Consider the following 14,280-nt stretch of genomic DNA (forward strand, 5'->3'; position numbering starts at 1 on the left):
TGATTTTAGGATTTATTTTGCGCTTATCAATATGTGTTTGCTGATGTTAAGTAAAGACAGCGTTTGTTTTCGTCTGTTTTTTTTTTCAGTTTAAGACTCAGTGCTTGCACTTGATTGGCACTGTGGAAAGTATGACTCCTACCGGTGGTGTCAATGTCAGTTTTCTGGAGAGAGAGAACAAAAACGTTATTCCAAAGGACATCCAGTGCACAATGGAGCCTCACAGACTTGTCAAGGTAAAAGCGCCTTTCATTCGCACACCATTTTGTGAATGAAAAAGCCTGTTTTCGGCTCAAGATTCAGCCTGTACGAGAAAGCGCGTGTTGGTTCTCCACATTTATCGACATTTATTTGAGCAAGCTGTAGGTGTCGTCGCATCAGCTATGAATAAGGGAACTCCGGAGTTCACGATTCTGATGGGAGACTTTAACGGAAAAGTATGTGAGAAGCAAATGGGAGGAAGGTCAGTGGAAACTTTGTAATTGGCAGCCGCAACAGCCGACCAAAAATTGCATTTGTGGGATTTGCGGAGAGAAACAACCTGACCGTAATGGACACATTCTTCTGCAAACGAAAGAATAGGCAATGTTCATGAAAAGGTCCCAACAGGGAAACAAAAAACGAAATTGTGACATTATAAGTTATAATCAAGGTATTGTGCAGGACGTGGATGTCATAAGCAAGCTTTGGAGCAGCGATCATATGATCGTTAGGGGCAAAGTGAGGCTGAATTTCAAAACAGAAAAAATGAGACCTGAAAAATACGAAACTCGATGTAGAATCAGCCAGAGCCAGGACACAGGATTTCAGAATAACCGTTCACAACAAATTCGCGCTTTAACCGGACAGGGCTAGGATAGTGTAGTCATGCTAAACGACGACCTAACAGTGGCAATCATAGCATCGGTAGCCGCCGTGGGACAAGTAACAGGTAGGAAACAAACTGGAAAGCTAACTCAGAAAACGAAAGAAATAATTGCGAAACGATAAGACCGAGACAATATATAGTGCGGCGGGTCAAATCGAATTAGCCCACCTGTCAAAACTGATTAACAGAAACGAACAAACGACATTTGTGCGTACAACATGGCAGTGATCCAGGAATCACTGGGAGTAGGACGCAGCTTAGGACCGACTAAAAAAAACTAGCTATCGGCAAAGCCAGAATGTACGCTTTCGGAGACGAGCAGGGTAATATTACGCATAACATGGATGACACAATAAAAGTACGAGACCAATTCCGAACCAGGCTATACGCCAGTGACGTTAGATCAAAGGAAAATACTAAGCGTACAGGCTTAGCTTGCGGGGTTGCGCTACTAACCAAAGACGAAGTAGATACGGCTCGCAACGCCATGAAAATAGAAAAACCACTAGGTGACGAGGGCATAACCGCGGATCTTTTAAACGTGGGAGGAGATATTGTATTGTAAAAGCTTGCTGTACTATTTTCAGAACGTTTAATAGCTTTAAACGTGCACATTACCTAAAAAACGCCAACATAAATATGGTTTACAAGTAGGGGGGGGGGGGGCACCAAAGACCTTAAGAACTAGACTCATCAGCCTACTCTTAATTCTGTACAATCTCTTAACCAAAGTAACAACTAACCGAATAATTGACAATCTAGCTTCCCAACAACCCAGAGATCAGGCTGGGTTTAGGACAAAATACTTCACAATGGATCACATGTATGTCGTCGATGAAGTGATAGAAATATCCACATAGCAAGTAAACCGCCCTACATGACATTTATGGGCTTTAGAAAAGAGTTTGATTCAGTATACACCACACCACTGCTGGAAGCATTGAAACACCAGGGAATAAAGGAAACGTATATAACACTCCTAGACAACATATGTAAAGGATGTACGGGCAGGATAACTCCACAATCCGAGCAACGAATTCCCGATCCGAAAGGGCATACGACAAAGTGATACCATCTCGCCAAAACTGTTCACAGGATGCCTAGAGGGTAAAAGGGGAACACGAGATATTCGAGGGTTGCAGACGACATAGTCGTGCTAAACGAGTCTGCAGAACCCCTGCAAGAATACTTGAGGAACTAACTACACAGAGAAGGGCCAGATGGCTATAAAGAAACATGAATAAATCCAATATAATGATAAATGTACTTACCGAAAGCGTCCTGTTCGGCATATGCAATGAAACCCTAGAACAAGTAGAAAATTATAACTACCGCGGTCAGGTTGTCTGCGCTGATCCCGACCCCGATAAAAAAAAAATCCGGCGCTGAATGGGTCTGGGCTGGGGTTCTCTCAACAAGCTCTTCCAAGTAATGAAGAAACGTAAGCTACCTTTATCACGGAAAAAAGAATATATAACCATAGCACGCTGCCGGTGACAACATATTGAGTTGAACCTTGGTGCCTTACTAAGCAATACCACAGAACAGGGAGGATTTTAGAGAAGCAAAGGTCTAGCTTTGCCTGTAGTGCCAGAAAAAGCGTAGTGGCGGCGTCGTGAACTACCCAGTACGCCCGCTTGATGGCGCTGTAAACACGGCTTTGTAAACATGGCGGATGCTTTTTGCACAGGCCGCTTGAGCTCCTTAATAACATGGCTGCCCTCGCACGGAGGCCGCCGGCTCGCTGCTCCACGGCCGGACTCGACTCTCCTCCTCCCGCGCGCGAAAGGGGCGTCGAGTCCGGCCGTGGCTGCTCCTGCTGGTTCCTGGCTGGCACGCTGGTCGCGTGTTTACTTGCGCCGCGCTAGTGAAGTGATGTTACGCCGGGTGACCAGATGGCCTCGACTGGCACAGACCACAGTGAGCAGCAAGTGAGAACAAATCGTTTATTGACATCCGCAAGTTTACAGAGGCCAGGACATCATTTCATTTCGACCGCTGCAATTGTACGTCGCTTTCATGACAACATTTTTTTTTCCATAACAACTCGTTGACTTGCGCTAAGATTTCGAACGAAGGGCACGAATGAGGTATTGACGGCGACAACGGTTTCGTTTGCACCGTCTTTCTAGCGGAGTGCATAACACTCACCTTCTGTTGGAAGAATCAAATATTCTGGCCTCGACAGCTGTCTTCCGATGCGGAATTTCCCACATTTGTCACTCAACAAGCACTCAATTCCCGTGTTTTGCCAGTCCTCTCAACAACTGATGGACGCAAAAGCACATAACAGCAATAACAGTCACGAAACCAGTGCTCCGCGCACATAGAAACGGTGGGCCGTTGCAGCGGTTTCAATTTGAATTGCCGGCTTTGTGGTTGCGAATTCAGAAACGAGGTGGTGCACCAGTCGGCTGTTCGCAAAAAGTTGCGTACATTTTTGCTCAACAGATGTTTGATGTGGAACTTGTTAATAATATTTTTAAACAACACATTGTAAGCGAACTGTGTTGGCTCTTTGAGTCACAGAATGAATGTTTTGTATTCTATACCAAAAGTAACCTTTCGCTTGCGCCGTCTGGTGGACTTGATGGTCGAAAAGTGCCCTGTAGGTTGGTCACGTGGGGCGTCGATTTTTACGCCGCCTATAGGGAAACCAGGGAAAGTCCAAGCTTGCGAGCCCTGGCAATACTTTGAAGAAAGTTAGGTCGGCGGCATTAAGCAACGGTAAGAAGAATGACAGGGGATACGCGAACAGAGAGGAAACGAGATTCCTGGATCATAAGCGGGCAAACTCGAGTAGACGATATAATGGTTAAAATGAAGAAAAAAAAGACGACTTGGGCTGGCCACGCAGTTGGGCGAAATGACAACAGGTGGTGGTCCGCCAGGGTAACAGAGTGGAATCCATTGATTGATTGTTGGGGTTTAACGCACCGACGCAACGCAGGCGACGAGGCGCGCCGTAGTGGAGGGCTCCGGATTAATCTTGACCACCTGGGGATCTTTAACGTGCGCCGAAATCTCGCACACACGGGTGTTTTTGCTTTTCGCCTCCAACCGGAAAAGCGGCCGCCGCGGCCGGGAATCGAACCCGCGACCTCGTGCTCAGAGTGGAATCCAAGGGACGGATCTAGAAGAAGGGGAAGGCCGATAACTCGATGGAGAGAAGAAATAGGCAAATTTGGAGGCAAATAATGGGCTCGAATAGCGCAGAGCAGGACTTATTTGAGGTCGATGGGAGAGGCGCTCATCCGAAATTGGACCTAGTAGGCTGACAGCACCGTCATGATGATGGCGGTGATGGTGGTTTGGTACAAGTATATAATAATTAAAGTACTTGCACGGCCAGGAGGCTGTTTCACCATCACAAAGGTTCAACGGAAAAGCTTTGTCCATAATGATCATGATATAGGAATGCCAAGGACAGCTTTTATACTTCAACAATCGGCGTGCAGCTGTGAGGCTTGCCAGAAATACTTTGGCTTCCTTGAAGCATTGTTTCAGAGAGTAAATATGGTGTTAAAAAAATATAAATCGAAGTAGGAGTCATTTAAAGGCAGAGGGTTGCCGCGAGGACCCGCGTGTTACGCGCTACGGTAGGATTCCTGGGCGGACACCTCTGCATTTTCATCGCCTATGCAATTATATAGCGGAAAAATAGAACAAGCGTACTGGCTACATCATTTCAATTGTTCCTCTGCTTGGTGAAAATATAATAGTACTGATGGCTTGAGCCAGAGTGCACAACTTTCACGAAGACTTTTACTTTTCTGTCAACACGTAAAATTAATGACAGCGTAGTAGGTTTTGCTCATCGCTTTCTTACTATTGGGCTGTACTGCTGGATATCAGTCCCTTCAATCATTTATTTATAGAGTGTTAAATGTTATTCTAAAACTGTTTAACAGTAGCGTATCTAGTGTACTTGTATTTACCGTCACAAATGCAATGCCAATGAAAGTTGCGCTTGCATGAACATCGTTACTGCTCAGACAAAATGAGGTGTCGCGACATTGCCAACTTTTATTTCTCATTTGTGCATGCACGCAGATGGGAAAATTCCTGCCTGGAGACCTGGTAAAAGTAGTGGATGATATCCACAACTACCAAACCTGGGATACTGTGAAGTGCAATTTCCGCGAAATACTCGTACTGGTGAGCCCAAAAATGATTTTATGCCCACTAAATATGCTTAACCAACCAGTACTTGACCAAGTGATGTTGAAGAGCAACAACCTTACTGTACTTTGTTAAGTACAACAGAGTCATTTGGCCAGTTATTTAGGCAGAAGGCTTATTCGTAACCAAGGACTACAGCTGGTATGCCAAAATAAAGGCAGTATTAACTTATTTAGTTTACAAATCTCGTTGGGCGGGTGGAATTTATTTCAAAGTAATCTTGATATAATACTTGCACCGGGTAGTTAGAAGTCTGAAACCCGCGTTTAGTATATGTAGACGCAATGTGAAAATTTGATCGCCACCTATCTAACCAAATTTTGCATCTTAAAACTGTGGCTGTTTATGGTGCAGAACACTCCGCACCCGTCAAGTTTCACCTCATCGGGAGGGACTGCATACTTTCATTACTGCACTTTATTTGGTTGTAATTAGCGTTGCCCGCTAATCACTCCAGGTACCGTGTCGGGGACGATAACATAGCGAATAAGGAATTCTTATTACGGATGCGCATTTTGTTTTTGAAATATAGATTACAGGTCTTGTTTGCTCAACGTTATTACTTTGTGCACTAATTCCATTCAAGCCTGTTCATAAATGGCAAAAAATGTTTTTTCTTATAACTGAAATTTCTGGTGCATCAGGGGATTACATGATCTAAAGCGCAAAGCTTTCAGCATTTAACTGATGTCCGTACGCGAAACCGCATTGCAAGGAGAGTCATCTTTCTCTGATGATTACGATGATTGTGGGCAAAGTTAAGAAAAATTGAAACGCGTCCCGTGGTCAGAATCCAACCGTGCACGCCTCCCCTCCTCCCTCCCACTATTCTCCACTACAAACCTGCGCATGTATAAACCGGCAGCCGGTCATGTGCGCGTGCTTAGAAGTGACAGACACCGTCGAAAATATCCCCCCAAAAGATCTCTGAAGAAGTGAAATTTTCTCACGCCGGTCTTCCAAGCGGGCAATTTGCTGTTCATTCGGGAGGGATTTGCCGGTACTCCACGAGCTGAAATCGAGGCGGTAACGGTGTTGCCAGCAGCTTTCCGTTGTTTTTGAATCCATTTGCGCTTGTGTTCGGGCCAACGCTTCAGTTCTGGCTCTTCTTCTTCCAAACGAACGGCATGCATCCGTCCCATAACGATTTACAACATCGAAGCCTTTGAGCTCAATTCTCGCATACAAACATGTGTTTTTTTTGATTGATTTGATTGATTGTAGGGTTTAAGGCGCCGTCGCAACGCAGGCGATGAGGCGCGCCGTAGTGGAGGGCTCCGGATTAATTTCGACCACCTGGGCATCATTAACGTGCGCCGAAATCTCGTACACACGGCCGTTTTTGCTTTTCGCCTCCATCAGAAAAGCGGCCGCCGCGGCCGGGAATCGAACCCGCGACCTCGTGCTCAGCAGTGCAACGCCTTATCCACTGAGCCACCGTGGCGGGTCATGTGTCTTTTTTTTTCCTTCAACCTCGTAGTCATCCTACTGCGTGTGTAAGATGTCTGTGTAACACATCAACCCACACCCGAACATCTCGATTGAGGAGAACCGACTAACCGCCTTGAGCCATGTAATTTCGACATCTAAATACCAGCACAGCCGACATTTCACCGGCAGCCACATGAAGCCTAGCGGTGCGTGCACGCCCGTTTTCTAGCGGCAAACCGTGCACGCATTAACCGGCAACCGGTGATGGCTCATACTGAGGCGTGAAAGACACCGGCAAAAATGTCGCTCGGAAGGCCTTCAAATCTGAAAAAGAAATGTGGGTTCAAGGCAGCGACCCAGCTGGGGAAGTTTCTCTTCTACCATGAGGGATTTGCAGCTACTTGGCGAAGTCAATTTCAGTGGAAACGTTGGTGGCGGGTTTCGATCGTTTTAGGCGGCAGCCCTTTGGTAGCCGTTACCTGAGCTTCGTCGGAGTGGCGTCTGTTTATGTCCGCGTAACCGAGTGAGTGAACGCAGCAGTGACGAAAGAAATAAAACGGAGAGGAGCGTCTAGCGAAGGGTGAAGTGGAGTGCGACACGCGCGGCTACGACTTCATCTCTCTCGGTGCATTACCCTCACACATATTTTATGTATCGCCATTAGGAAGCGCCCTCCCCTGACACTTTCCCCAGATACTGTTCTATTCTCCGCTAATCCAAACCACGTGACGTTTGCGCGTGTAGTTCAAACACGATATGCAACAACATGCTCGCTGCTCCCTTGTGCGGGGCTAATCCAAACCGCGTGAAATTTTCGCGGGAGGTTCAAACACGATTGACTATATGCTAGCCGGTGGCGGCGGCGCACTGGGAGGTAGCAGCAGAGTAGCGCACGCCGCTGTACGTTCGCTGATCACGCGACCGCAGCACTAGAGACGAAGCATAAAGCGCCGTAACCGAGAAGACTGCAGCTCGCGCTGCACACAAATTTCACATTATGGAGTGTAGTAATCGACAGTACATTTTTTTACGCCCTAGCGTGCTTCTGTTTATTTTTCGCAATCATCTGATAATCGCACTACCGCCGTTAGCTGCCGACTGCGCAAATTGCCAAAGGGGCATTGGTGGAGGTGAGTGGCAAAATAGTTGTGAAAGAGGTGTCAGCGGCGAGAATTATGTGGCAGCGCCGAGTAAATCAATGACACAGGAAAGAAAACGTGGGGGGGGGGGGGTTAGACATATACTGCTTTGCAGTAATATTGCTTCAAAACTGAATGAACCTTACTAAAGATCCAAAGCTTCTAACATCACTTTCGGAGTAATCGCCCTCAATTTATTTCAGTTAACAATATAAGTTCGTAGCGAAATGCTGCTCACCTTGGCGTACCACAAGGCTCCGGGCTAGGTTATTTTCTTTTTCTTATATACATAATGCTTTACCTGCCTGCATTACCTCTAATATTCATTTGTTCGCGAATGATAGTGTAATCACCAAAGAAATAACATCTGACGGCGATATAACCTTTTTTCAACACGATCTTAGGTAGATTTCTGTGTGGTGTCGAACATAGAATTAAGCAATAGGAAATGTAAATTCTTAAGTGCTTCGACAGCAAATCATCAACTGCCAAGAAATTACCTGGGTAACACGCCTCTTGAATCCGTTACAAACCATAAATACCTCGGAGTGCATATCACAACCTATCTGGCCTAGACTGCTCAGTGCAAATATGTAATTAGAATTCTAACATGTTCGGTTATCTCCTCTGCAACTTTCCAAGCGCACCTTTTTACTGCAAAGCAGTATTACTGCAAAGTAGTGTATGTCTAACCCCCCCAATCTTCATTCCGGTGGCATCGATTTACTCGGCGCCACTCCCGGGCCACTCCTCACCACCGCTAACACCTCTTTCACAACGATTTTCCCTCTCGCCTCCAGCAATGCCCCTTTGGCCAGTTCCGCAGTCGGCAGCTAACGGCGGTAGTGGGATTATCGGATGATTGCGAAAAGTAAACAGAAGCACGGACGGGCGTAAAAAATGCACTGACGATTACTACACGCCCTAATATGAAATTTGTGTGCAGCGCGAGCTGCAGTTTTCTCGGTCATGGCGCATTTACGCTGCATCTCAGGGGCTGTGGTTGCGTGATCAGCGAACGTGCGGTGGCGTTCGCTACTCTGGGCACCGCCGCCGCGAGCCAGCATGTTCTAAATCTTGTTTGAACCTCCCGCGCAAATATGATTTGGTTCGGAATAGCCCCGCACAAGGGAGCAGCGAGTATGTTGCTGCATATCGTGTTTCAACTTCCCGAACAAACGTCACGTGGTTTCGATTAGCGGAAAATGGGACAGCGTCTGGGAAAGTGTCAGGGGGAGGGCACTCCTTGGTGCGATGCATGAGACATGTGTGAGGGTAATGCAGTGAGAGAGGTGAAGCCGTAGCCGCACGTGCCGTACTCCAACTCAGCCTTCGCCAAACGCTCCTCTTTGCTTTCTTTCTTTCTTCACTGCTGCGTTCGCTCACTCGGTGACGCGGACAAACAGACGCCGCTCCCGCGAAGCCCAGGTAACGGGTTCCAAAGGGCTGCCCCCTAAAACGACCGAAACCCCCCGTCGCTGTTTCCGCTCAAACTCACTTCGCCGAGTAGCTGCGAGTACATCCCGGGAGAAGAGAAACTTCCCCGGCTGGATCACCGGCTTGAGTGCATATTTCTTTTTCAGCTTCAAAGACCTTCCGAGCGACATTTCGCCGGTTCATTTCACGTCTACGTCTCCGCCATCACCGGTTGCCAGTTTATGCGGGCATTTTATACGGTAGAAAAAGGGGGGCGTGCACGCGCAGATAGGCTTCATGCCGTTAGCGATGTAATGCCGGTTGGGCTGGTGGGAGATATGGATGTTGAAATTACATGGCTCAATGCCGTTAGTCGGCTGTCGTCTTTAATCGAGTGGTTGGGTGTGGGTTGTGTGTTACACTGACATCTTAAACACACAGTAGGATTAATGCGAGGGGGAAGGAAAACGGAAGCAGCCAAGTGTTTGTACGCCAGAAAAGAGACGAAGGGCTTCTATGTTTTAATCGGGACGGATGCATGCCGTTAGTATAGAGGAAGAAGAGCACGAATTGAAGCGTTGGCCCGAACACAAGTGCGAATGCTTGCAAAAACAACAGAAAGCTGCTGTCGCCGCCGTTGTCGCCATAAGCACAGCTCGTCGATTGGCGGCGAATACCTCCCGGATGATTTCCGACGGCGTCAGTCACTTCCAAGCACGCTCACGTCACTGTTTCCCGTTTACGCGTGCGCAGGTTTGTAGTGGAGAATAGTGGGAGCCAGGTGGGGGGGTGTGCACACGCAGCTATAGGTTTCATGCCCGTACTGATGGATTGCATGTCCGTTGTGTTGGTGCGAGGTCTAAACGCGGACGTTAAAAGGCCTAATGGCACCTGCCCAGAGTCCTTACTGGTAGATCAGATTGGGTTTGTGTGTTACGCTATGTTCAGACCACCGACGCAAAATCAGTATCGTGGTCTATGGACGTAAAAAAATGGCTTGTCACACAGTCCGGTTAGCTGAGACGTCAAATGACGTCATTTTTTAAAGTTATTACGGCAGTTGCGGCAACTGTCTGAACCCGGCCTTACACAAACAGTAAGATGCTTTCGACGCGGGAGGGACACAGGCAGTTCCATGTTTATTTGCAAGAACAAAGCTTGGATCCTTTAGAGCTTCATTCAGCTCATCCGCTAGGAAGTATGCTCCATCGCAAATTACGATCAACGTGTTTTGTTTCGTGCACTCCTTGGACTGCGTCGAGCTTCGCAGGTCATCCTTCTTCACCGATTGTCAGGGCACTAATTTTTTTTAACACCTCTTCTCCAGTACACTAATACGGTCTAAACTTGAATATAGCGATGCAGGATTGCATTTGCTAACATTGTGCCAACTTTTTCTGATTTGTCTATGTACGCAGATGTGTGAAGTAGGCTTTCAAACCATGGAACGTCTAGTGAGTGATTTTCTTCGCTCGACAATCAGGGAGGCCGAGAAGAGAGATTGCTGCACACAAGCACCAGAGGTGAGCCAGAAAATTATTTTATGCCCACTGATAAACTTAACCTGCAATTATTTGGCTAGGCGCATTTGAAAGCAACATTATTACAGTACCTTTGGTGAGACCCATAGAGGCATTTGGCCAGTTATATAGGAAGATGGTTTATTCGAATAACGCATTATAGCAGGGTTGAAATGAAGGCAGTATCAAACTTATTCACTTACCGAATTTTGGTGGGTGGAAGGAGGTTATTTAAACGTAGTCATGCTGTAATACTTGTACTGGGCAGTTGAATGTCTGAAACCTTTCACCTTTAATATGTGGAGACGCAATGTTAAAATTTGGTCGCAATCTAACGAAATTTTGCTTCTTGACACTGAGGCGTTTTATGTCGCAGATTACTCCGCGCGCGTCAAGTTAATCTCATCGAGATTGACTGCATACTTGCATTACTACCGTTTATTGCTTGTCATTAGGGTTGCTTGCTAATCATGCGTGACACTGTGCCTGTGTCTACAGTGAAGCGAACATAAAATTCTGATCAGTAATGCACATTTTGTTTTTACTGTAAAGCAGTATATGTGTAACTGCCCAGTTTTCATTCCGGTGTCATCCATTTACTCGGCGCTGCTCCGGGGCTTCTCCTCACCACCGCTGACACCTCTTTCACAACTATTTTCACACTCGCCTCCACCGATGCCCCTTCAGGAAGTTGCGCAGTCTGCATCTAACAGCGGTATGCGGTTATCAGATGACTGCGAAAAATAAGCAGACCCATGGATGGCGTAAAAACGAATGCACTGAAGATTACTGCACTCCCTAATGCAAAATTTGTGCGCAGCGCGAGCTGCAGTCTGCTCGGTTACGGCGCATTTCTGCTGTGCCCGTGGGAGTGTTCGTGTGATCAGCAAACGGATGGCGCGTGCGCTACTCTGCTGCTACCTCGCAGTGCGTCGCCGCCACCTGCCAGTATGTCGCAAATCGTGTAGTAACCTCCCTCGCAAATATCACGTGGTTCGGATTAGCCCCGCCTAAGGGAGCAGCGAGCATGTTGTTGCATATCGTGTTTGAACTTCACCCGCAAACGTCACGTGGTTTGAATTAGCGGAGAATGGAACAGCGTCTGGGGAAAATGTCAAGGGCAGGGCGCTCCTTGGTGGCGATACATGAAACTTGTGAGGGTAATGCAGTGAGAGAGATGAAACCTTAGCCGCGCGTGTCCACTCCACTTCACCCTTCGCTAGACGCTCCTCTGCGTTTTATTTCTTTCGTCACTGCTGTGTTCGCTCACTCCTTTACGCGGATATAAACAGACGCTGGTCCCGCGAAGCCCAGGTAACAGTTGCCAAAGGGCTGCCGCTGCCGTTTCCACTGAAATTCACTTCGCCAAGTAGCTCAGAATCCCTCCCGGCAGAAGAGAAAATTCCCCAGTTGGAACGCCGGCTTGAGCCCATATTTCAGATTGGAAGGCCTTCTGAGCGACATTTTCGCCGGTGTATTTCGCGCCTCAGTATGCGCCATCACCTGTTGGTGGTTAATGCGTGCATGGTTTGCGGGTATAAACTGGGGGCGTGCACGCACAGCTAGGCTTCATGCCGCTGCCGATGAAATGCCGGTTGTGCTGGTATTTAGATGTCGAAATTACATGGCTCAATGCGGTTAGTCGTCTGTCTTCCTCAATCGAGTGGTTCGGGTGTGGGTTGATGTGTTATACAGACATCTTGCACACACAGTAGGATGAATACGAGGTTGAAGGAAAATTAGTGCCCTTGCACACTGGGAAGAAGGATGACCTGCACAGCTGGACGCAGTCCACAGAGTGCACGAAAGAAAATACGTTGATCGTAATTTGCGATGGAGCATATTTCCTAGCCAATTACCTGAATGAACCTCTAAGGGATCCAAGCTTTTTCTTGCAGATAAACATGGAGCTGCCTGTGTCCCTCCCGCGTCGTAAGTATCTTACAGTTTGCATTAGGCGTGGTTCAGACTGTTGCCGCAACTGTCGCAATAACTTTAAAGAATGACATCATTTCACGTATCAACCAAACGAACAACGTGACATGGCATTTTTTACGTCCATAGATCACGATACGGGTTTTGGGTCGGTAATCTGAACATAGCCTAACACACAAACCCAATCCGCTCAACCAGTAAGGACTCTGGACAGGGCCCATTGGGCCGTTTAACGTCCGAGTTTAAATCTCGCACCAGCACAGCAGAAATGTCATCAATCAGTACGGGCATGAAACCTATAGTTGCGTGTGCACGCCTCCCCTCTTCCCTCCCACTATTCTCCACTACAAATTTGCGCAGGCATAAACCGGCAGCCGGTCATGTGCGCACGCTTAGAAGTGACAGACGCCGTCGAAAACATCCCCCGAAAGATCTCTGAAGTGATATTGGCTCACGCCGGCGTTCCAAGCGCGCAATTTGCTGTTAATCCGGAGGGATTCGTCGCTACTCCACGAGTTGAAATTGATGCGGTAACGGCGGTGCAAGCAGATATCCGTTATTTTTCCACCCATTTGCGCTTGTGTTCGGGCCAATGCTTCGATTCTGGCTGTTCGTCCGCCAAACGAACGGCATGTATCCGTCCCATAACGATTTGAAACATCGAAGCCCTTCAGCTCTATTCTCGCATACAAATATGCGATTTTTCTTTTCCCCCACGTATTCATCCTACTGTGTGTGTAAAATGTCTGTAACACATCAACTCACAGCCGAACCACTCGATTGAAAACACTCGACTAATTGCACTGAGCCATGTAATTTCGGCATCTAAATACCAGCACAACCGTCATTTCATCGGTAGCGGGATGAAGTGTATAGCTGTGCGTGCACGCCCCCCGTTTTCGACCGGCAAACCGTGCACAGATTAACTGGCTACCGGTGATGGCTTATACTGAGGCGTGAAAGACATCGGCGAAAATGTCGCTTGGAAGGCCTTCCAATTTGAAAAAGAAATATGGGCTCAAGCCGGCGTTTCAACTGGGAAAGTTTCTGTTCTACCGGGAGTGATTCGCAGCTACTTGGCGAAGTGAATTTCAGTGGAAACGGCGGCGGCGGGTTTCGGTCGTTTTAGGCGGCAGCCCTTCGGGAGCCGTTACCTGGGCTTCGTGGGAGTGGCGTCTGTTTATGTCCGCGTAACCGAGTGAGCGAACGCAGCAGTGACGAAAGAAATAAAACGGAGAGGAGCGTCTAGTGAAGGCTAAAGTGGAGTGCGACACACGCGGCTACGGCTTCATCTCTGTCACTGCATTACCCTCAAACATGTTTCATTCATCGCCACCAAGGAGCGCCCTCCCCCTGATACTTTTCCCAGACGCTGTTTCATTCTCGGCTAATTCAAACCGCGTGACGTTGGCGCGGGAGGTTCAAACACGATTTGCAACATGCTGGCCTGAACTCGTAACCTTTACCCGCAAATAAATGTCATTCTTGATGGATCTTGCTACGCCGAATACTATATTTATAGATTTTTTCAAAGCTTTGAGTCAAGTATGTGACAAATTATTGCTTCAGAAATATGTGAACCTAAATTTGATCCCAAGTTTCTCACATGAGTTGAATGCTTTCTGTTTATTCACTCTCCATTTGTCTCAGTTAACAATATTAGTTGGGAGCCAAGTGCTGGCCACTCCGGCGTATTGCAAGACTCCGTACTAGGTCTTGATAAATTATTCATTTATCTTCCTGCATTACGTGTAATATTTATTTGTTCGTGGATGACTGCATAATCTCC

General features: G+C 47.4%; 1 protein-coding gene across 7 annotated transcripts in view; it reads left to right on the top strand.

Moving 5' to 3' along the window:
* LOC144147085 (uncharacterized) overlaps positions 1–14,280 on the top strand; it is a 256,503-nt gene that overhangs the window by 37,586 nt on the left and 204,637 nt on the right. For all 7 annotated transcript variants that reach the window (XM_077679133.1, XM_077679135.1, XM_077679130.1 and 4 more), the window contains 3 exons: positions 90–236; positions 4,922–5,026; positions 10,455–10,559. In XM_077679133.1, the coding sequence (XP_077535259.1) occupies positions 90–236; positions 4,922–5,026; positions 10,455–10,559 (357 nt within the window). The remainder of the gene's footprint in view (positions 1–89; positions 237–4,921; positions 5,027–10,454; positions 10,560–14,280) is intronic.

The sequence above is a fragment of the Haemaphysalis longicornis genome, unplaced genomic scaffold (genome assembly GCF_048455015.1).
Source record: "Haemaphysalis longicornis isolate Haplotype H1 unplaced genomic scaffold, Haemaphysalis longicornis Haplotype H1 scaffold_7, whole genome shotgun sequence".
Taxonomy (NCBI): domain Eukaryota; kingdom Metazoa; phylum Arthropoda; class Arachnida; order Ixodida; family Ixodidae; genus Haemaphysalis; species Haemaphysalis longicornis.